Raw genomic sequence first — 21934 nt, 5'->3', positions numbered from 1 at the left:
ATGTTTACGTTGAGCAACAGTGGAAGTTCTCATCTGACAGTGGTGCATGTTGGAAGCCATGACCAAATCACGATCTGCAAACAGGCACATCCTCCATGAGTAAAGTTCAAATTTCACCTCAAATGAAACTCATGACTTTATCAGTTCTCGAAGAACTGGTGTGTTAGAACTGATGAGTCTTTGATGCGTTTTGCTGTTTTTCATCCTGTTTTTCTTCATATATAGAACTAAGGTGCATGCACATAGGACAAAACCTGGACATAGAGGCCTGTAGCAGATGTGAGCAATGTGGTAGTTGTCAAGTTTTTCCCAAAGCTCTTACAGTTACCCCTGACCCTGACCCCCTAAGACTCTAACCCATGAACTCCACCTCTAACCTTAACCTCCCAGAGGAGGAGGAGGAATGCAGTGGAATTTCTGAGGAGATTATATTCAACAGCAATAATGACCCTTTAGTGATAAATGATCTGACACCCAGCACAAATCTTTTCAGACCTTAAATAAGCCTTAACCCTTCCTCAAATTAAACTTCTGATTTCCGCTTATGAAACATGCTGGCACTGTTTGGCACTTTTTTACTTTTCCAGAGAAGTTAGTAGGAATTTACTCCACAGTTCAGTGGAAAAGAGGGTCTGTTTAACTGGGATGGGAGGCGTGTCTGTGTGTGTTCTGCCATGTCCACATGGCCACGTTCTCCAGCCTCCTCCCACAGTCCAAACACCTGCAGGTTAGGTTGAACTAGCGCGCAGCAGAACTGAGCGTGTGTCTGTGCAGCCTTCCTCAGAAACGCTCTTGGTGACGTGTCACTTCCTGCCTCTGCAGTATTTCCTGTATTGCTAAGCAACTGTTGTCATGACAGAGGTGATTTACACACCTGCTCATGTAGAAACTGATCTGAGCTCAGTTTCACAGCGACTATGAAGTTTACATATAGACTGACTTAGCTTTTCTCTGCCTTATAGTCATTTTTTGAACTTTGCTTTACATTTTCACCTTTGGCATTTAATCTCGTTTGACCAGTCCCACCCATCCGGTGCTTACCAAGGAAAATTAAACAAACCACAAAAAGCTGTTGAAAGTATTCTTTGTGCAACAATTCCCAGGATGATGAAGTGTATGTACTATGAATGAACTCACCTCTGACCTTTTGCTGGATCATCACCAAAAGTTTCTTCTTACAAAACAGAAGTGTTTGGTCTTTTCATCATGTTTAGGGTGAAAAGGGCAACACTTAATGTTTCAGGCAGCACCAATCATGACTTTATTAATGTGACACGTGTGACATATGCTGCACGGCCAAAGGTATTTGGACAGATGAACAATACACCCATTTACCTAACAGCTTAGTATAAATACAGACGGTTCTTTTAACAGCCCTTGCAAAAGTTTGAAAGGTCATTCCTGGACTCCTCAGACTCTTCTAACCACCCAGGCGACAAAATATTCTATCGTTTGCAATAAATATGATTTTAGCCCATTTATCAAGTTGCATTTTGATTTTCTAATCAGTTCACAAACCACAGTTGTTGTATATAAAGATTATTTGTCACCTCATAACATCTAACAGCAAAGATTCATTATAATGATTATTTTATGACCTTATGGTAGTTAAGTGTTTTTCCATGCTGCAGCCTGTTGTGTCTGAAGTGCTTCTCTGCATATTTCAATTCTTCTTTTATTTATGTATTCATACACGTATATAACGTCCAGGTTCCAGACATCTGCAGCCGTGAAACACTTCAGTTCCACTTCAGTCCGTCACAGTTAGTCTGCGTCAGAACCTTCTGCATTGAAATTAACTCTTCACTGACCTATATGAGGAAGAGGAAGGAAAAACGAAAGAGAACATGTTGTAAAACCATGAAGTCTGATGTGATTGTGGTCAGAGTGGAGAAGTGTAACTGTCAGTGAGCTTCCACCAACGCAACCAAGCCACAGATTTCTAGTCTCATGCAGGTGAAACAGAGTTTACGGATCCACGGTGACACGTTTGTAGCATCAATAGGACCTCAATGCCATAATATGACATAATATCCCATCATGACTTTGTTCCCTAACGGTGTCGGTCGAACACACAAGAAACTTATGACATACTTGAGGTTTTTTTTGCAGTTTTCATCATCAGTTACCACAATACTGACTTTAATTACTGTAGTTTTTATACACGTTGGCTGATTAAAAAATCATTTCAAGCTCAGCAAAAAAATATGTTCTAAATAATGTCACATTTCTGTTGATATAGTGTAATACTACAAATAAAGTTATGGTACACATTTTTATTATGGTTATTGGGTCTGACTCAACAGATTCTACAACCACACAAACAGTATGACTTCCTTTTTATTTATTTACTTTTATTTTAGTGGGAATATATATATATATATATATATATATATATATATATATATATATATATATATATATACAGATCTTAATTTCGGCTTGTGAGTCAAATCACATCAGCAGGGGGCGCGCTTCACTAGGCAGCACCTAACACCTGCTGCATCACCACGTCTCTCTGGTCAAGGGGAACAGCGCCCTCCAGAGGTTTCCTGGCACATTACACCACGCAGACAAACTGGGCTGCCAGTCGATGAGAGCATTGCATGATGGGACAAAAGGGGACGATTACTCACCTTCCCACCTGTAGGTTATTAGGGATTATTGCCTGATTCACTGCAGTGGATTGTTTTGTCTGAGACTTGGTAAGTTATGTTTTGATTTTTTTTTACCATGCTGATGAGTTGATTATTGTTCATTTCTCCTATCTGTCAAGCTTTTCTGCGTTAAAACAAAATCTGTGGACATTTATTTGTTCACAATATGAACAGAGAGAGAACTGGAGTGAGGACACAGGCACTTTTACAGTTTCATCTGATTCAGACTAGCTCTGACGACTTTATTATTTTAGTCATTTCACAGGTGTTGGGCTCAGTGGCAAAATACTCTGTAAAACTTTTGACTTAAAATTGAGAAACTAACTTCTAACACAGACAAGACTGTGATGGTTTGCGAATGTTGGTAGTTTGACATGAGTTGTCATATATAATATTTTTCTGTCATAACACCAGTGTTTCTTTTTGTCCCACATCACTGGTTCTTCAGCTTGGTCTTATCATTTTTAATTGTCCATTAACACATTAGTCCTTTACATCTTCCTTGTTCTGTGGTGCTCCTGTAGGAGGCATCACTCTGGTTTGACCTCTTCCACCGGGTGACGAGGTTTCTTGGCGAGTGGAACGTAGCAGTTTGTAGCTGCTTTCTCTAAGGCTCTCTGGATTGGCTGCCTGTGTGTCATAGCTGCACCAATATGAGGCAGAGGAGCGTCCGACTGGTCGATGCAGCTGAACAGGTCTCTGTGGATCTCCGTGGTGGTGAGACTCGGTTTCGTGTTGAGGATCTCACGGAGGCCTTCAGCTTGTTTCTGCAGTGTGTTGATTGACTGCACAGAAAAAAAAAAAAGTGTTAGTAAAAGAGTCACCTACAAAATCTGCATTTACAGATAAATATTGACGCGCTTGGTGTGTTACCTTTATAACCTGGATGGCGTGTTTCACCATCCCGGGAGCTGCTGCTGTCAGTTCATTCATGATGTTCTCTGGGGAAACACACAGCAGTAGGGTTACTCTGCAAATTGTCTGATTCAGTTCGTCTGCTCTACATACAACAAGAATCATGTGGAGAATTTCTTGTAAATAAATTAAAGAACCTCAAAAACAATCAGGCTTGTTGATTGTTGTTAGTTAGTTACAATAAGTACCTTGATCCGGGTCTTTAACCACCTCTTGGGGTTTGACTGCGAGCTCATACAGCCCCTAAAAACAGCAGGTGTTAGTTATTGTGCTGTAGCTGAAACTGAAAGAGTAACAGGATTCACTATAAATATACCAAACCCTGTCAAAAGCTGACTGCAACACCCACCTTGAGTTTACGCTCAGCCTTAAGGGTGTGGACCACATGAGGCAGGATCTGCCTGGGGCAGGTGCTGCGCAGCCTGGTGGTCTCAACAATGGTGTCATCCAGCAGGATTTCCAGATCAGTCTCATCCTCTGTGGAGAAGGTCAGAGCAGTTAGTCACCCTAATAATAATAATAATCTATTAATAATAGTTGAATAATTATTAGTTTAACCCTGTGAACTCGCCTTCGACATCTGGCGCCTCGTCCCATGGCTGCCCATTCACCAGCACGTTGGCCTGAACAGCTGTCTCGAAGCTCTGCGGACACAAACAGACTTTCAGACTCGGTGTCAGTCACAAAGCTCGGACTTTATCAAACTGTTTACGAAGCTGTTTACAGGTGCTGCGACGTAAACAGTCCGACCAACCCACCGTCAGCAGCTCCTGCACTAAAACCTCCTTCGTCTCTGCTGTGACGTCGAGCTGTCCGTCCAGCGCCGTCTTCAAAACGTCTTTGTATTTGTTTATCTGCTCCGTCACTTGTTTTTTCGAAGTCACCTGGACTCTGTATTCCTGGTTTGGTTCACACACTGACTCCATCTTTGCCGCCAACTTTTGTTTACGTTGTTTTTGACGCAAACCGGAACTGACGTTGTACCTTCCTGGTCCGACCGCTAAAGATGCCCCACGAGAAACAACACGGTAGGCCCGAAGTGGGTTTTTCTGGCTGTTAGCTTAAATATCGCGTTTTCTCTTCGTATTATTCAGATTGTTTTGATTTTTAATGGAGTATGGCTTCGTAGACTGTCACTGTCATATAGCAGCCCGTGAGTTTGAGGAGGTAGGTTGATTTTAGACAAGAAATGTATTAACATTAAAACCTTAAATGTTAATTCTTAAAGTATTGAGACTAACACACTGGTTATAGGCCACTTTAAAGTATATACACTGTGAATTAACATCACAGTTACTCGTTTTAACACCCAGTGTTTATCATTAACAGTCCCAAAAAACTATTGTGTCACTTGCTGCAGGGCTCCTTACATGTTGAATTTATTTATTTGTCTTATCAATGTGCAAACAAATAATAAACTTATTTATCTGTTTTCAGGATGTGGAGGATGTGATCCTGAGGACCAAAGGGGTCAGTTATCATCAGACAATACAACACTAGTGACTTTATCAGACTACTATAGGGAATTGAACTGAGAAGTTGCTACACGAGTGAATCTTTACAGTCTCTAAAGTTTATTGTAGGACTGATCAATATGATTAATGTGACTGAAATCAATAGGTGTGTGTGCGTGTGTGTGTGTAGGCCGGGGTGAAGACTCTGGTCACAGTTACAGAAGAAGTCAGAGAGTTTAACAGACTTCTTCAGCTGCAACAACGGTTTGTATGTGTTCAGTGTTTTTGTAATAAGTCCTCAGACATTTATTCTGTACATACAGTGTCACAACCTTTACTTTCTGTGGTGTGTTTTTTATTGAGAAAGGGAGGACTGAGCTCATAGATACATAAAAAGCCAAGGAGAACAACTTTGGTGGAAGTATTTGCATTACACTTTTCTCTGTAATAAAAGCTTTTAGTAAAGTTCTACCCCTGACAGGGCAGGAACAATGATCTTCCTTTTATGTGAAATGTGTCCATTTCACATAAGATCTTAACACAGCACATGGCTAAATCCTAAGCTATACAGCTGCACAATGTTTATTTTACACACAGTTTAAGAATGGGAATGTGTACATTGTCCCACACAGCTGCTCTCAGCTTGACAGCCTCATGTTTATTGTGGATGTATCCGTCGGATTCTTTGTCTTACAGTTTTCCAGATCTGGTGGCTCCGTGTTTTGGCATCCATCCGTTGCAGAGTGGCATCGGCCCTGAGCAGCGATGCGTGAAGCCTCAGGTAGTAAAACAATCGGCTCTGCGTTCATCATGTGATTATTTTTATTAATCCATTCAGACACATTGAGGAGAGTAACTGTATCCACTGGGAGACACAGGGAGGGAGGGTGTTTTTTCTGTTAAGCCATTATTGACAGTACTAGAATTCACAGGCTGTAGTTTATATAGCTTACCTATCACAACAGAAACACTAGGCTGTGATGTGGAATCAAATTCAGGTTTCATTTTTAAAGAAGCAGATCAGTTTCATCCATTTTTATAAATGTAAACTCAACTTTGCTGCTGCATGGAAACTCTCTTCACCGCAGTTTACTGTAAAACAAAAAAACATTACTTGTATGTCCACAGTGCACCTTTGGCTCTTGGGTTTTGATGAGAAAATCCTAAAAATAATTACAAAAAAAGTCTAATTCTTATCTATGAAATGATCATCTACTTGACTTTTTAAATTTAAAAATAAATCCACAGTCCTTAGCTGTACAATGCCCTTGGCTTGATATTTATACCACAAACCATGGTGTGGTTAAGTCTGAGGTAGCTTTAGCATCAGTATTTATCTGCAGCTCTTGTGTATTTTTCACAGGATCTGGATGCTGCACTGCCGTTGTTCTACAAACACAGAGAACAGCTTGTAGCTGTTGGAGAGGTACATTCACTCACACAGGTTTCTACTTGTACAACTTAAACTAAGGCTATTTCTAACCCCTTCATTCATTCCACTACAGGAATAACACACCACACTTACACCGTCAGACTAACAAATCCTAACTTTCGTATGGCTTTGGTAAATTCCCAGATCACCTCTTGATCTTTCTTGCTAGGAAAAGTTAATGAATATTCGGTCACACACTCTCTCATACACTGACACGCTTGCCCTTCATCCTCTGTTGAGCTGCAGAGCCCTCGACCTCCTCCTGCTGAGGAATGTGTGTTTTTCAGAGCAGGTTTCAGGCATCACAGGTCTAAGTCAGCAGTCCCAGGCTCCTGTATCCATGACTCTTATTTGTGTGGATGAGCTTCGGCATCTACAGTTTGAGTTTGTCAGCACTTTCCCACACCCTCTTCTATCTGCAGCTTCTCCTGCTGCAGAATCGCTTCAGTCTAACTTTTGTTAGAAAATGAGGACCATAGATAATTTAACTGGGAGTTTACTGCTTTCAGCTGACTTATTGAGACCTAAATGCTTTGACAACTATGCAATAGTTAGGTCTGTGGAAAGGACGTTTGCATATTTGAAAGGAAAAGTCATGTAGAAAAACACTGGACATGTTTTTTTTTTTTTCCGGCATATAAACAAATTCTTCCATGACTTTTCTTTCTGAAAGGTTTTCTGTCCAAGTTGCAAAAGAACTTGTTCTGAACTCGTCAGAGCATTTTGGCATTTTATCAAAGGTCAAACCTGCAGCTAAACCAAACTGAGGCTTTGTGTACCAGTGGCTCTTGGGTTTTGATGAGTCTGATTGTCTTTGTTTACTTTTTGTTCTAGATTGGTTTGGACTTCACTCCGTGGTGTGCGCCCACGCAGCAGGACAGAGACGACCAGATGACTGTCTTCATCGCGCAGCTCAACATTGCCAAGGACCTGGACCTGCCTGTGTGAGCACCACAGGACAGAGTAGACACATGAGACTAGACTAGAAATATTTCTGTCCACTAAAATACAGTCACTGAGGTAACTGATGAGATCAGCTGTCGGGTGCTGTGGTGCAGCTGCATTCTAGCATCTGTATGAGATCAATGATCAATGAAGCACAACAGTGATTAGAGAAGAGGCTGCAGACAGACCTCCATGTGATTATTATGATTAAAGCAGCACTCACCACACACAGGGATAGAGTGGGGACAGTTAATGCTAATAGGAAAAAAAAAACAGTAAATAAAGCAGACAAGCAAGTCAAAATCATGTTAGTGCAAAACAAATAGAATTATCATTATTTACCAAAAAATATTATTGCAGTGCTGATGCTGACCCTTTTTCTTGCTTTCTGCTCAGAAACGTTCACTCACGATCGGCTGCCAAGGTCACAATAGAGACCATGAGAGAACAAGGTCGGTGTTTTTTTTTTGTGAGATTTGCACAGCTGCACAAGAATCAGGCAAAGGTCATAACTTTCTAACCTTTGTTCAGGTATAAGCCGAGCTCTGCTTCATAACTTTGCGGGGAAGCCTTCGGTTGCTCTGGAAGCAGTAAAGGCTGGTTACCTCTTCTCCTTCCCACCTGCTGTCGGCCGGAACCAACAAGTAGGTGTAAAGAGACACTTCTGCATTTATGGGTAGGATAACATGGAAAATGCCAAATCTGTGATACTTGAACTGAACTTTAGCTTAACTGCAGTTCTATAAAATACACAGATGAACTACATCATGTTCTCATTGACAAGTAATGCACTATGGGTAAAAAATGGCAGCAGTGGTGACGTCCATTGTAAAATCATAAGTTCTAGTGTTAGACTGCTTGGACTGTGAGAGGAACCAGGATAACAGAGTGAATTTTAATGCTTCCATCCAGAGAGACAAACTGATCAAGCAGATCCCATTGGAACACATCTGTCTTGAAACCGACTCTCCGGCACTGGGGATCGACAAACATGTAAGTTTCACCTTATTAGAAATCCATCACATTTGCACAGCTACTCTCCAGATGTTTTCATGCCTTCCTGTGTTTTTCTGTCCTGCAGGTGAGGAACGAGCCCAGTAACATCGGCCTGTCCTGCCGGTACATCGCTGACGTCAAAGGTCTGTCGCCGCACGCCGTTCAACTCGCCACAGCACAAAACGCATACAGACTTTTCCCCAAGGCCGACAGGCGCTAACACACCCACACACACGTGGTCAAACCTGAATCATGAAGGGTTTATCTTAATGACTATTGGATTTTATACAAGAATTAAGCTCAAGGTGTTGCTGTGGCTGACAGTTTTTAATTTATTCCATCAAATGAATGTGTGGTATTGGTTGTAGCAGCCTGTGGGGTCTTGTCTTGTTGAAACCGTCTAAACCAGGTTTGATTGATCTGTAAGAGAAAGAAACACATCACAGACAAAAGGTTCAGTCTGTAGCAGCAAACAATGGATGGATGACGTTCATCTTAACGACACAAATGACCTTGATCTGAAAATATGTTGCAGCATTTGTTTGTGTGCATGGACTGTTTGAAACAAAATGTATTGCTGCATGGAAACATTTCCTGATATGTGTGAACTAAACAACTAGATTCACAGTGCCCCACACTTTACACAGATATAAGTGTCTATTAAAGGTGTAAGTGCAGGCTGCTGTATAAACGAATAGGAAATGACAATATACTGTGATTAAAACACTTGGAATGAATAAAACACATCTTCCTATGAGTATAAACCTTTAAATGAAGCATGTTAACATGTTAAATGCTTCAATTCTAAACGCAGTTCACAGTGAAAACTAACTTGAACTTTTGAAAAGTACTGAGCTCGTTATAAAACCTCTTGAAGGCGGTGCTGGTACACTGATATCTTACAGCTTTGCTCGAAGTGCCTTCTCTCTGGCAGCCTGGCGGGGGGAGGCCACTCGGGGCCGGCTGCCCTGCGCTGGGCTCCGGCCGTCAGAGCAGTCAGGAGGACCGGGCTGGTCCGCAGGTGACTCCGATAGTGCCTCCTCTCCGTCCTCTCCCAGGACTGCCGGGGGCTCATCTCCACCTGACACCAAGTTTCCCTCCGCAAGTTCAGCTCCAGATGAGCCTGTTCCTCAGCTCCAGCCATGGTTGGAGGTGATGGTGTTTTTGCTTTTCTAAATTATTCACTATTTGTTGCTCACATTTCCACAGCAGTGGGACACCTGAGCATGCCAAAGATACTTTATATTTGGCAAGATGGGTCACTCTGTCAAGAACATAAACAGTTTGTGAGTCAGTCCAAAGTTATAACCCAAGTGGATCCCAGAATATCATGTAATAGTCCATCTGTGTCATATGTGAGGATGTAACATATAAGAGACTGACACACTCAAGTTCTGCTCCTGAAACATGAATCATGAAACATGTAATTTTGTTGAAGTGTGTGTCCAGTGTTCTGGCTGCAAATTCTCTTTTCTTACTAGTGACAGGAAACTGAGGCAGAGTGAGACCTCACAACCTGTTGGTTGTTTTTGCACATTTACTGATGAGTCGGTTCAAGTTGTGTGTAGTCGGTGTGGATCACCTGCCTGCTGCAGTGGAGTCTGGGTCAAACGATGATTAGGATTAGAGCAGATAAAGTCCTGAGCATATGGACTGGCTCAGGGGACCAGGCAGACCAGGAGTTAAGGAGGTTTGGTCATTTTATTTGTGCCTTTAGCTGATCAATAACCAAAAACAATCAATGGTATAAACATCTTCATACAAAGTACAGTCTAATCCTCAAACTTTGAGGAAGCTACCCAGCAGTATGTGAAGTACTTCAAATTAGAAGTATATAAGGTAGTTAACGTCAGCTACCCAGCAGTATGTGAAGTACTTCAAATTAGAAGTATATAAGGTAGTTAACGTCAGCTACCCAGCAGTATGTGAAGTACTTCATATTAGAAGTATATAAGGTAGTTAACATTCATGTGAAATGGGCCATTCTTCTCAATGAGTACTTTTACTCTGGATACTTCTGTACTTTTACTGCAGTAACATTTAGAAAACAGGACTTTGACTCTGAACAGAGGATTTATACACTGTGGTATTTGTACTCTTACTGCAGTACTGTAATAAAGGTGTAATTATCAAGTTTTAGTTTGCAGTATTAGAGAGCATTTATGAAATGTAGTATTTAAATAGAGCCAACGTGTATTTGTACCTTAGTATAACAGACAAACACCCAGGGAGTGAACGTATATTACATATATTACATTTATTTGTGCTGTGGAGCTGCAGCTGCTCTTCTATTGGCTCAGGCGCGTCGGAAGGGCCGTGTCAGCGTCGGCGGAACAAAAAGACGCAGAGACGCACCGGGCGGCACAGATGGAGAGGGGGGACCTCACCGGAGCGGGTCTGGCGCGTTAAAGTGGACAGTCTCACCGTCCGTCTCGGGTCTGGCTCATCGTGCGCGGAGCATCGTCGCAGCATCCGCTGACAACCGAATGAGGAAACCGCTCAGCTTTGCGTTTCCTTCTTCCTGTTTCGCTTCTGGCTGGCATCGCGCCACCGACCGAGACAAAACCGCACATCATGGTCGCCGGTGACCTCGTGCAGGAGCATCTGCGCGCGGATACCGGCGCACCTGACGACGTCACGGTCGGGATGAAAGGTCCCGAACCGGACGGAGCCGCCGTGAGATACGGAGCCGCCACGCCTGGCGGGGCTGAGGAGGCAGACCCCGACCTGGAGCCGGAGAAGGAGGTGCCGCCGGATGAAAGAGAAGCGATGCTCCCCAACGGAGGAGCAGGAGCAGCAGGAGGAGAGGAGGAGGCGCTGGAGGAGGGAGCCAAGAAGCTGGAGACTAAGCTGTACCTGCGCCGGTTCGCCGTGCTCGCCGTGTTCAGCCTGTACTCCCTGGTGAACGCCTTCCAGTGGATCCAGTACAGCATCATCACCAGCGTGTTCACCCAGTACTACGGCGTGTCCAGCTCCAGCGTGGACTGGCTCTCCATCGTCTACATGGTCGCCTACGTGCCGCTCATCTTCCCGGCCACCTGGCTGCTGGACCGGAAAGGTCTGCGGCTCACGGCCCTGCTCGGCTCCGGTCTCAACTGCGCCGGAGCGTGGATAAAGTGCGGCAGCGGGAGCCCCGAACTGTTCGGGGTCACCATGACCGCGCAGGTCATCTGCTCCGTGGCGCAGGTGTTCATCCTCGGCCTGCCGTCCCGCGTCGCCTCGGTGTGGTTCGGACCCCGGGAAGTGTCCACGGCGTGCGCCACGGCCGTGCTCGGGAACCAGGTGAGCGTGTGCACGAAACACAGGTTATTGATAGATTATTGATTCGTGACGTGGTTTTATCTTATAGATTATAGGAAGAGTCAGCACAATAACCTACAACACACCGGACTGACTCCATAACTGCAGATTATTATGGGATTTATTGATGATAATAATGTTCTCACCTCATTTTTAATGTGCAACATAACACACAGTGTAAAAACAGCAATAACAGTTATTAAATATTTCTCTCTCTCTCTGTGTGTGTGTGTGTGTCCATATGTCTCTCGCCCCCAGCTGGGAACAGCCATAGGCTTCCTGTTGCCCCCAGTTTTGGTTCCCTACACGCCTGATGACATTCAGCTGATGGGCCACAACATCAGCATCATGTTCTATGGCACTGCTGGCATCTCCACGGGTCTGTTCATCCTCACCTTCATAGGTACGCTCAAACACTGCCCTGTATTATGGGATGTAGCACATGTTTACCATGTGTCTCCAGTTGATGCTGTTTTGTTTTAAGGAAAAATATGATTATACGGGTGCAGCGCGGTGGATAAGTGGTTAGCTCTGTTGCCTCACAGCAAGAAGGTTCCTGGTTTGAAACCCATCAGTGACCTGTCCAGGGGGGACCCCTGCCTCTGACCCAGTCTCAGCAGTGACTGGTTTCGGCCCTGTGCAGGACAAGCGATGCAGATAATGGATATTTGTTTTGGAGAGAGAAACAGTGGAGTTAGTCGTGGGCGTAGCAGGAGTGCTAGGCCTCTCCCTGCAGGTCAGAGATCAGGTCTTGATGCACACACTGACCTGGTGCTGTGGTGTGGATTCAGGGAGTTGACCTTAAGACACAGATTTATGGGATGGGCTCTTCTTCTGTACCAGACAATCAAGCTTCTCCTACAGCAGCTCACCCCCAGACCCTCATACTGTTCCACCATGTTTGACCTATGGTCTCACAGATGTGCTTGTGTTTGGTTCATAGACCTCAAACCTGGACTCATCGGTCCACAGCTCTTTCCCCCCAGTGTCTGTGTTCATTTGCCCATCTTAAATCTTTTCCATTTATTGGCCAGCAACCTGGAGTCACTTCTTCACACTCAGTCAACTGTTTAATGAAGCTGCCAGCTGAGGACCTGTGACATCTTTGTCTTAAATACACGTTGTATATTTGCCCTCTGGCATTTTGTCCTTCCACTCCCTTTTCTATTGTTGTTCAAACCAGTTTGTGTTGTTCAGAGTGGGAAGTCTGCATTTCTTAACTCAAAAACAGACTGATGTGTTTCCAAAACAAGTTCTTTCTGTCCATTTTGAGCCTGTAAACAAACCCACAGGTTCAGGTACTAAACTATCCTAAAGAAGACCTCGTTTTTATTTGTGACTCCTGAACGTTTCCCCTCTTTGCCCAGTGTTGAACCAGGTTTCAGTGAGATGGACAGAGTTGTGCGTTTATGTTTAAAGGCTGTTTAATGCCAGTGTGTGATAGACACGTCAGCTTTGAGCAGCTATGACACAATATGCAAACACAGATTATTCAAGCTGTGGTTTTAAACAGCCAATGAAATGCAAATGCACTATCTCTGTTTCACACAGGTGTTCCTGCAGGTGTGTTTGTAGAGCAAAATCATCTGCAAGCTAGATAAAGTTATAATTTCAAGCTAAACACTGGTGATAAAAACCATCGTACCCTCCAGACACACTAACCACTAGGAGGAGCATATCAGACCTGCCTCATTAATAATGAGCAGGGTGTCCCTGTCTAACCTGCAGCTCGTATAGTTCATGTCCCCTGTAAATTTAAAAAAGTGTAATGAAGCAGCCTCAGACAGACTGACTGGTCTGTTCAGAAGGTAAAAATGTGGATGAAAGATTGTCAGGAAGTGGAGGATCAGCCTGCAGTGGGTGTTCACTTGACTGTTCCTGTGGTTTCTGCAGTGATAAAGGACCATCCTCCCCTCCCTCCCAGCCAGGCCCAGGCTGTCCTAACAGACTCTCCTCCAGGGGATTACTCCTACACGCAGTCCATCTTCAACCTCATGAAGAACAAAGCTTTTGTCCTTCTGCTTATCAGCTATGGTAGGTACAAGTAGGAACATTCATGGGTTCATTTTATATTTTCAAAGAGTAACCAAATCTCAGTTCTCACAGACCATGTGGACAGTTCTTTTTTTTAGAGAGATGACTAAGATGTGGGGAAACCAGTTCTTATTGGTTTCTGTTACAGTTTCTATTACTGCTGCCACTACTTCCACAAAAACATTAATATCCCTCTGCTGTGTACTGGCCATTGTACTTTTATTTTATTAGTATAGTAGCTGCTGCAAACACGTGCAGCCCTCTGTACTGTGTTAAATGTAAAGAGAAGGCCTGTAGGGATTAGACTGACTGTACCTGCTGTTTCTGCAGGTATAATGACCGGGTCCTTCTACTCTGTGTCAACACTTCTCAGCCAGATGATCATGGCCTGCTACGAGGTAAATCATGCCCAGTGAAAGAAAAGAAACTCCTCATGTATTAACACACACATTACAATCTAAGCATTCTCCCGATCGTCAGCTAAGCTCAGACTGTTTTTGTAGTGTTCAGGTTTTTTTTTTTTTTTTGTAAATGTGTTCTGCCCAGTCAAGTTTAAAATGTGCACAAAACCTGGGGATGGGCGCTGAGTGGTTTCTGGACAGAAAGAGATGAAGAGAGGTCTTTAGAGGAGAGAACAGAGAAACGGCTGATGGCTTTGATGAGACGTGGGTTTATTGTCTGTGGCTCTGAGTTCGTTAGCTGCTTTCACGCATGCCTGCTGCCCACCATAACACTGTCAGCACACACACACACACACACACAAAGAAGCACGTCATTGTGCACGAGAAGCACAACAATAGAGAGGAACTGCTCCAGTCCTACTCTCTAAAACACTTCTGTTTTTCCGTCGCACACAGACAGTAAGGATGATGTTCAGTTTACACACACATGCTGAGAGATGTTCACCTTCACATGAACTTATAAACCTCTTTGTCTTTCTGCTGAGCTGTCAGATGACTTTACAGCTCTCTCCCAATAGAAACACTTTAAATCCCTGACTGCCCCCAGCCAATAACCCTCACCATACACTTAGAGAACATGTGACTGGCCTGTGGTTCACCTGTAAGCGCCCACGTTTCTGTTTCTGCAGAGATTTGATGAGCCTAATTGAGTCAGCTGTTTGTTCCCGCTAAGACTCTCCTCCTCTCTCCTCTCTTCAGAAACAGGAGTTGAATGCTGGGAGAATTGGTTTGACCCTGGTCGTGGCCGGGATGGTCGGCTCCATCCTCTGTGGCCTGTGGCTGGACCACACAAAGACGTACAAGTAGGCAACACCGACACAGTCTCCTCCCAACAGTTAATTTCAAGCTAGTTTCTTCTTTGATTTGTTATGTTATTAAAAGCCGCCATTCATGAGTTTGTTATATTACCAGTGCACATCTCAGTGCAGAAAATCTAGCTACAAATGTCCAGAATTATGTGGACACCTAACATTACACTTACGCTGTATTAAGGCGCAAACTTTGAAATACAAGCCCACATATGTGCATGTCCACATACTTTTGTCCACATAATGTAACATCTGCACTGTTTTATAAAACTCAGATTCACAAAACAGTTGTTTTACCTGGGAGGGTAGATGCACTGAGATGAAACCTGAGACAATCAGCTTAGAGGGAATTAAGAGAAATTCAAACCTGACGCCACCCACAGCCGTCGGGCCGCACCACATGACGTCAGCTACACTCCACTGAAACGTCTTCATGGGTTTTATCAGTAAAGCCAAAGGAAGCACAGATTCCCTGCAGAGGCTGATGACAAAGTAAAAAGAATAATATCTCTGCTTACGGTTGTGAATGAACATTATTAAAAGAGTGAGGTGCTTGTTGTGTTTGTGCTGCTGTTTTCTCAGGATGACCACTCTGGCCGTGTACATCCTGTCATTTCTGGGCATGGTGGTCTTTACCTTCACCCTGAACCTCGACAACATCTACTTGGTCTTCTTCACTGCTGGATTCCTTGGGTATGTATGTTTGGCCCCAGTCGCTGAATCTTACACTGAAATATCTGTGGTTAAACCACATTGTGTCATGTTTGTGTTTTGTGGACTCTACATAGCTACTTTCTGTTTCCAGGCTGCACTGGGTCATATTATCCCAGCGTTTGCCCTTCATAGCTGGGGGAGGAGAAGTGTGTGTGTGTGGTGGGGGTGGGGGTGGCAGTGAATGGCAGTTTTCACATGGCAGTGAAATCTTTGTTCTGCTGCAGGCTCAGCTGTGTGTTATTAAATGTTAGCTTTATTCTGGCCTTGTACACTTTGTTTGTGTCAATGTCTTAAGGAACCAGTGAAGGCTGCAGAGTACAGATTTAAATACACCAGCTTATTCAGTCTCCAAACTCTGTGCTCACTGTGACTGTGTGTGACGTCTGTGTTTCAGGTTCTTCATGACCGGTTACCTGCCTCTGGGCTTTGAGTTCGGGGTGGAGATCACCTACCCGGAGTCTGAAGGAACCTCGTCAGGACTCCTTAATGCTTTTGCTCAGGTATCAGAGTCTGGTGAAGATCTGCTGGTGCTTAACAGCTCAGATTATGAGGATACAGTGTCCAGTCTGTGGTGACAGCAGATGGTAGAAACAGTGAAAAGAGTTGAAAGAAATAAATGACATTTTATTGGCATCAAGAATCAGCTGAATTTAGAGAAAACTGTGTAAGCTCTTTTTTTTGCAGTCTGCTCAGTTGATCAGTCAGTAGGAACCTCCTGAAGAGACGCTTTTAATCATTTGGATGATGTTCAACTATGCACTGAGACTCTTTCTGCAACTCTGTAATGTGTGTGTGTGTGTGTGATTTTTGTGCAGATATTTGGGATCATCTTCACTCTGGTTCAGGGCAAACTGACCACTGATTACAATCCTCTGGCTGGAAACCTCTTCCTCTGCGCTTGGATTGTTCTTGGAGTGCTGCTCACTGGTAGGCATGTGGGAACACGTGTTTATTTGTGCACATCATGTCAAATTTTAGAAATGTCATAGTCGGTGTTTGCTGTTTGTTTCAGCCTTAATCAAGTCAGAATTGAAAAGACACAACATCAACATGGGAATAGACAGCAACCACCTGCAGGCTGTAAGTTTAAACTCCTACACAAATGAATTGAACAAAGATTTTCTCAGATTTTACCAATGAATGTTTGAAAGCTGGCCTTTATATGTTCCTAAATGTGTTTCCTGCTACATTGCTCTACCATTTTCTTTTCCTTCTCTCTCTCTTCCGTTTGTGTCTCTGTTCGTTGCTCTTTAGAGACGACAGAATTTAGTCTCTCCTCTGGTGTCCCGCGAAGTGACAGATTCTTGAACCATCTTCTGTTTTCCCTGAACACAGTCTCTTTTCAGTTTCCCTCTCTGCTTCGGCGCCATATAAATTGTCCTCCAAACGGACAGAGCTATAAAATCCTGTGTCTTCTTGAATCTCGCCCACCAGCTGATTGTCTTTAACAGTTTCTGAAGGTTCCCTGCAAAGCTCCTTTCAAACGTGCCAGGCCATTATTCTGTCTTGGCGCTGTGCTGTCAGTCTTTATTCCCACCATCTTCAGAGGAGGCTCTTCATCAACTACATCCTCTTCTTCCTCAGCTCAGTGGCTCCTAAGAGATCACACAAACAATTTTGAGGTTTACAAACAAACAATGAGACAGAATAATGTTAATTATGTTTCCTGATGTCTTAACTTATCTGCTCTGCACTTTTTAAATCCTGTTGTGCTGGATTTTAATTTGGCTTCACTTTGGTGCCACCTGGTGGTATTTTTAATCTGGACTGGAGTCTCCTCACATTAAGGATTTTGGTTCTACATGGTCTGTTTCCAATCTCACAAATGTCAGTAACAGCTCAACATGAGGTTCATGTATTTAATCAAGCTGATTTTATTATTAGCCTCTGCAAGACTCACTCCCTGTTGATGTCTGATTCATTTATTATTATTCTAAAGCGTAACAAATGCCCGAGTTTTTGTCTGATGACTGTCTAAATCTGTTTTTCTTCCTTGCTCCCAGCTTCCTACAGAGTGTCCTGGGGACTGTCCTTCAGAAGAGAAAACTAACGAGTTCAAGCTGGATCCCTCGTTCAGCTTCTCCCGTGAAACCTCACTGTGAACCTGCCACGTCCCTGACTCGCCCTGGCGTTCCTGCGGCGCCACACTGTGACGTACTTAAAGGTGCAGTTGAGGTTTATTGCCAAGAATAATCCCCTCAGTAATTAGAAAACTAGAAGCTCTGGATTGGAGTCAAGATGGTACACATTGGATTCAGGCCTGGTAGGGGGGTGACTGGGACAGCACGATGGGAGCTGGTTAAAACTTCACCCAACCTTCCTCTGCAGAAAGATCATGAGCTCCTAAACATTTGGAAAGAAGAGTCGTTACCTCCAGTTTACAGAAGTCTGGGTTTCCTCCTGGACAGCTTGTCATAGGTCGGTAAAAACCTTTGCAAGCGACGACACGGGGGAAGAAGCTCCACTGCACTTTATTTGTATAGCAGGTGAAGCATGACGCTCTGAGTTTGGTTACTCTATGTAAATCCTGTTTCTAAGACAGTGGGTCCTCATCACAAGGTTTGTAGTCAAACTAAATATTCTTGTGAGTCCTGTCAGTCTCCAGGTGTCTAGGGGAGCAGTTCTGTTTTGTACCTGTGGCAAAGGGCCAACATTTCCTGAGTTTACTTGAATCATGTTTTCCATGATCTGGGTTCCTGTTGTAGAGTACGTTCTGCTGTTAATGCTGTATTTAGTACTTTTTTAAAGTGGTTGTGTTGGAGGACGTTTGATGGTCACACTGAAAACTGTTCTCAAGCTGCTTTGGATTTGGATACTTGACATAAACTTGTCGTTTAGTTTTCATTTCAGACTACAGCTGCAGATGATTCTGCATGGTGTGACTTCATCACCAATGACCTCATAATAAGTATTGTACGGCCTAATTAAAAATACATAGAAGTAAATACATCATACACAGCTGTGTCTAATCAGCTGCTGGAAACCCTCGCAGGTTTTTCCTCCTTTTCCGTCTGTTGATTCAACATCACACAGGAGCAGATGGAGCTGAGGGAAGGTGGAGGGCAGTGGTGACCGTATTTGCTACTGTTTCACCAATTAATGTTAATAGTACATGGCAAATAACTCAGAACTTTTATCTAAGGGTCAGTTTTTAATTTCTTTTATCCATTAAAATCTTTCTAAATATGACTATGAAATAGATGCTATCACATTAAGTTCCAGCAGTGGAACAATGGAGGAAAGTTACGGACTTTATTGTGAAAAACCCTTAATTTGGCTCTGATTAATAGGGTTAAAGAAAATAATTACATTATGGAAAATAGAATATGTTCAATATGCACAATGACTTCATGACACCACGATGTGTTTTCCTGCACAAACCTCTGTGGACCAAACAGAATCTTTAGTGCACAATAAGAAACATGCCCAGTTTTATAGTCCAGTGCTTGGTTTCACTGATGGTCTGATGTCTGAGAGGCCTGTTGGGAGCATAGTGCCTTCTTGTGGTGTGGGCAGGAGAAGCACAAAGGTTTTAAGTTCTGTGACAAGAAGATGCTAATTGATATTTAAATGAATCCACCTCTTATTTCTGTCACATCATTGACTTGTAGGACTTTTGCATTTGTAGTTTTCTTTTCCTATTTATGACTCAAAAGTATTTTAACTTGTATATGAACGTAGGTAATTATTTGTACTTTGATTTGATTTTTAAACTTTTTTAAACCAGTGTGCATTTACTCAACTACTGTACTTATATACAGCTTTACATTAATTACACTTGAGAATTTCTATTTTTTTAAGCTTCATGTCAGCTAACTTGTTTTCTGTTTCAGCAGTTACACTCTGCAACATCTTTAAGACTAAAGCATCAGTCACATTTAAAGTTAATCATCAAAGAAACAGCATTGAACTCTTATTTTAGGAAACTGGCATTGACTGTGCAGCATTGGAGACTATATTTGTACTACCCTTTAGTTTTCTTACATGGCATGTCTGCAAACCACTTAAAATCTTTTGCTTCATTTCTTTTTTGTTAAAGATGTTTATTTAGTGATATGTATTTTTAAGTCTCTGCAGAACTGTAGGAATGTTTGAAGAGTTAATGTTTCTTCTGTAATTTTTATAACAGGAACTTTTTATACAGCACTGACATTTTATTTTAGCGTATTTATTAATTTGTGATTAATTTCCAGCAAATAGAATTTCTTAAAATATTGAAAAGGTTAGTTATATATGGTTATCTGGTATGGAAAAAAAACAACTTATTTGAGATGGTGTCACACATTTCATGACATACTTTTAAAGATGTTTAAAATCTGTGTTGCAGTACTGCTGCTGAGTCAAATCATTTTTTGAAGTCATCCATGATGCTCTCCCCTCTCCTGGTTCTACCTTATCCATGAAACTAATCTTTGCATTTGACCAAAACCAGCAGTATTTTCTGACTTGCCTTCTCTGTTGTTGCACTCAGATGGGGTCCATTTGGTTCCTACTGAGACAATAAGACCAAAACTACAAAAGGAAGTCATAAAACAGCTGAATATTGTAGTTTTTAGCAGACATTACTTAAACAGGAGGACGTAGTGCTGCGTATTTGTTCCTGTAGTATTTCCGGCAGCCTATGATGTAAATGTTATGACACACCAAACTACACCAAATAAAGGTTCATTGTTGTTTGCTGTCATAAATACAGGAAACCCCTTATATGCAGATGACATGTTTCTGTTCAAACCAAGCAACACTGAACAATAAATGATTTTACTCAAGCAGCTTTTAATGTTTTCATGTTTTTCTCATGTTTGGCTTCATTTATTCCCATTTTACTTGACTACAGTTTCTATACTGTATCTGACAGAAGCCCATCTAAATAAGGAAATATCCCCTCAGTAATGCTGTTCATTGTTCCTTATAGAACAGATGATTGTGTAATGATATTTGAAACAGTGCACAGTTTCTTTGTGACTTTCTACACATAAATATCCATGAATGAAAAAATGTGCTACAGTGTCGTCGAGCGTGACTGGTGATATTTGAAAGATGTGCACATGCAGACACCTACAGAGATAATCTCGTTTTATTTTTGACAGACTGGGTGGTGAGTAATGCTGTGTCACACAGTCCTTCCTGAGAAACTCAACCACCACAGACAGTTTTCTTGCTGTAAACTTCTGTGTCAGAAACAAAAAGAACATCAGCAGAAAATGGCTCTGCTCGTATTAATCCTCACTTTTGTGCTTCAGTGCAAAGGTAATTGCTCCTATTGTCTTTTTTATGTATCTTACGTTATACAAAGTATAAACTTTCTGTCAGTAATATAACAAGAAAGGTTTTGGCATGTTAAAGTATTGTAGTGTATATGACACATCAGCAGTAGGGACATGTATAATTAACGCTGGTCTGGGCAGTGCAGAAGAATATAACCGAACTACATTTCCAGCAAATGTTACTGTCTTTTCAAAAATGTTCTGCGTTACATGTTTTGTTTTTTTTTTTTTTGTTTTTTTTTAGTTTTAGTTTTTTTTTTTTTTACTGGTGGGCATGTAGCTGAGAGTGTAGGGAAGTTAGAGGACACTTAGCGGCATGCGAGTTTGGTCTTTTCAAGGATGTTGACAGTCAGTGAAATATAGAATAGAGGAATATGAAAAGCAAAAAGGTGCCAGATTACTGTGATGGACTGGTGACCTGTCCAGGGTGGACCCCTGCCTTTCACCCAAAGAGAGCTGGGATAGGCTCCAGCAGATCCCTGGGACCCTGGTTAGGACTAAGGGGGTACAGATGATGGATCGATGGACTACAGTGAGAAGATTCATGTACTTGGTGTTTTGATAATATTTACTATGTTACCACACACACACACACACACACACACACACACAATGACTGTGTTTTATCGACTTATGGTGTTTGCTGATATACATTTACTCACATTACTGTAATTCAATATGTTTTTTGAGTACTTGTACTTTTTAAAGTAGTTTTTAAAATCTGTAATTTTACTAAGTATACATATTTTTAATTATGGTACTTCGGTACATTTCAAATTACAATCGTTACTGAGTAAAAAAGAAATAATAAATATAGCTGAACCGGAAACCACTGTAGTGTTTCCGGGGCGCATTTAACAGTGGCGCTAAATTCGCACAGATATTGAATCGATGAACTTTGACCTTCGTCCTGGTACGCCGGTTGAAGAGGAGATTGAGGCTAATTCAGAAGA

The 21934-nt window shown here is 42.4% G+C and overlaps 4 protein-coding genes across 5 annotated transcripts; 2 read left to right on the top strand and 2 right to left on the bottom strand.

Annotated features, from left to right (window-relative positions):
* Positions 1-2868: 2868 nt before the first annotated feature.
* nsl1 (NSL1 component of MIS12 kinetochore complex) lies at positions 2869-4516 on the bottom strand. Its single transcript, XM_026318396.2, has 6 exons — positions 4331-4516; positions 4144-4216; positions 3922-4049; positions 3761-3815; positions 3531-3598; positions 2869-3442 (listed from the first exon to the last, which is right to left on the bottom strand). The coding sequence occupies exons 1-6, from the start codon at positions 4496-4498 to the stop codon at positions 3188-3190; spliced, it is 747 nt and encodes a 248-aa protein (XP_026174181.1). The 5' UTR covers positions 4499-4516; the 3' UTR covers positions 2869-3187.
* Positions 4517-4533: 17 nt separating this feature from the next.
* On the top strand, positions 4534-8651 carry tatdn3 (TatD DNase domain containing 3). Its single transcript, XM_026318395.2, has 10 exons — positions 4534-4739; positions 5010-5042; positions 5217-5290; positions 5723-5807; positions 6390-6452; positions 7293-7402; positions 7800-7855; positions 7935-8047; positions 8316-8396; positions 8485-8651. Exons 1-10 carry the CDS (start codon positions 4683-4685, stop codon positions 8617-8619), a joined length of 807 nt encoding a protein of 268 aa, XP_026174180.1. The 5' UTR covers positions 4534-4682; the 3' UTR covers positions 8620-8651.
* spata45 (spermatogenesis associated 45) lies at positions 8634-11364 on the bottom strand. Of its 2 annotated transcripts, none has more exons than XM_026318397.2 (3): positions 11256-11364; positions 9303-9663; positions 8634-8819 (listed from the first exon to the last, which is right to left on the bottom strand). In XM_026318397.2, exons 2-3 carry the CDS (start codon positions 9541-9543, stop codon positions 8800-8802), a joined length of 261 nt encoding a protein of 86 aa, XP_026174182.1. In that variant the 5' UTR covers positions 9544-9663; positions 11256-11364; the 3' UTR covers positions 8634-8799. The 2 variants fall into 2 exon arrangements, with proteins under 2 accessions (XP_026174182.1, XP_026174184.1); XM_026318399.2 differs by lacking the exon at positions 11256-11364 and adding an exon at positions 10655-10792.
* Positions 10949-20991, top strand: flvcr1 (FLVCR choline and heme transporter 1). Its single transcript, XM_026318390.2, has 10 exons — positions 10949-11681; positions 11958-12102; positions 13593-13733; positions 14064-14131; positions 14894-14997; positions 15586-15696; positions 16112-16217; positions 16533-16644; positions 16730-16797; positions 17721-20991. The coding sequence occupies exons 1-10, from the start codon at positions 10974-10976 to the stop codon at positions 17817-17819; spliced, it is 1662 nt and encodes a 553-aa protein (XP_026174175.1). The 5' UTR covers positions 10949-10973; the 3' UTR covers positions 17820-20991.
* Positions 20992-21934: the final 943 nt, after the last annotated feature.

The sequence above is a fragment of the Mastacembelus armatus genome, chromosome 24, assembly GCF_900324485.2.
Source record: "Mastacembelus armatus chromosome 24, fMasArm1.2, whole genome shotgun sequence".
Classification (NCBI taxonomy): domain Eukaryota; kingdom Metazoa; phylum Chordata; class Actinopteri; order Synbranchiformes; family Mastacembelidae; genus Mastacembelus; species Mastacembelus armatus.
Note: the sequence above shows the minus strand (reverse complement) of the source record. Positions and strands in the feature narration are given on the sequence as shown.

Excerpts from the sequence above, each read along its gene's own strand:
- nsl1 (XM_026318396.2), bottom strand. The coding sequence starts at position 4,498 with ATGGAGTCAGTGTGTGAACCAAACCAGGAATACAGAGTCCAGGTGACT. Across the intron at positions 3,816-3,921 it reads AGGCTGAGCGTAAACTCAAG|GGGCTGTATGAGCTCGCAGT; the intron begins GTGGGTGTTGCA and ends TGCTGTTTTTAG. Across the intron at positions 3,599-3,760 it reads GGTTAAAGACCCGGATCAAG|AGAACATCATGAATGAACTG; the intron begins GTACTTATTGTA and ends GTGTTTCCCCAG.
- tatdn3 (XM_026318395.2), top strand. The coding sequence starts at position 4,683 with ATGGAGTATGGCTTCGTAGACTGTCACTGTCATATAGCAGCCCGTGAG. Across the intron at positions 5,043-5,216 it reads TGATCCTGAGGACCAAAGGG|GCCGGGGTGAAGACTCTGGT; the intron begins GTCAGTTATCAT and ends GTGTGTGTGTAG. Across the intron at positions 7,856-7,934 it reads AGAGACCATGAGAGAACAAG|GTATAAGCCGAGCTCTGCTT; the intron begins GTCGGTGTTTTT and ends ACCTTTGTTCAG.
- spata45 (XM_026318397.2), bottom strand. The coding sequence starts at position 9,543 with ATGGCTGGAGCTGAGGAACAGGCTCATCTGGAGCTGAACTTGCGGAGG. Across the intron at positions 8,820-9,302 it reads AAGGCACTTCGAGCAAAGCT|ATCAATCAAACCTGGTTTAG; the intron begins GTAAGATATCAG and ends TTTCTCTTACAG.
- flvcr1 (XM_026318390.2), top strand. The coding sequence starts at position 10,974 with ATGGTCGCCGGTGACCTCGTGCAGGAGCATCTGCGCGCGGATACCGGC. Across the intron at positions 14,998-15,585 it reads GACCACACAAAGACGTACAA|GATGACCACTCTGGCCGTGT; the intron begins GTAGGCAACACC and ends CTGTTTTCTCAG. Across the intron at positions 16,218-16,532 it reads TCCTTAATGCTTTTGCTCAG|ATATTTGGGATCATCTTCAC; the intron begins GTATCAGAGTCT and ends ATTTTTGTGCAG.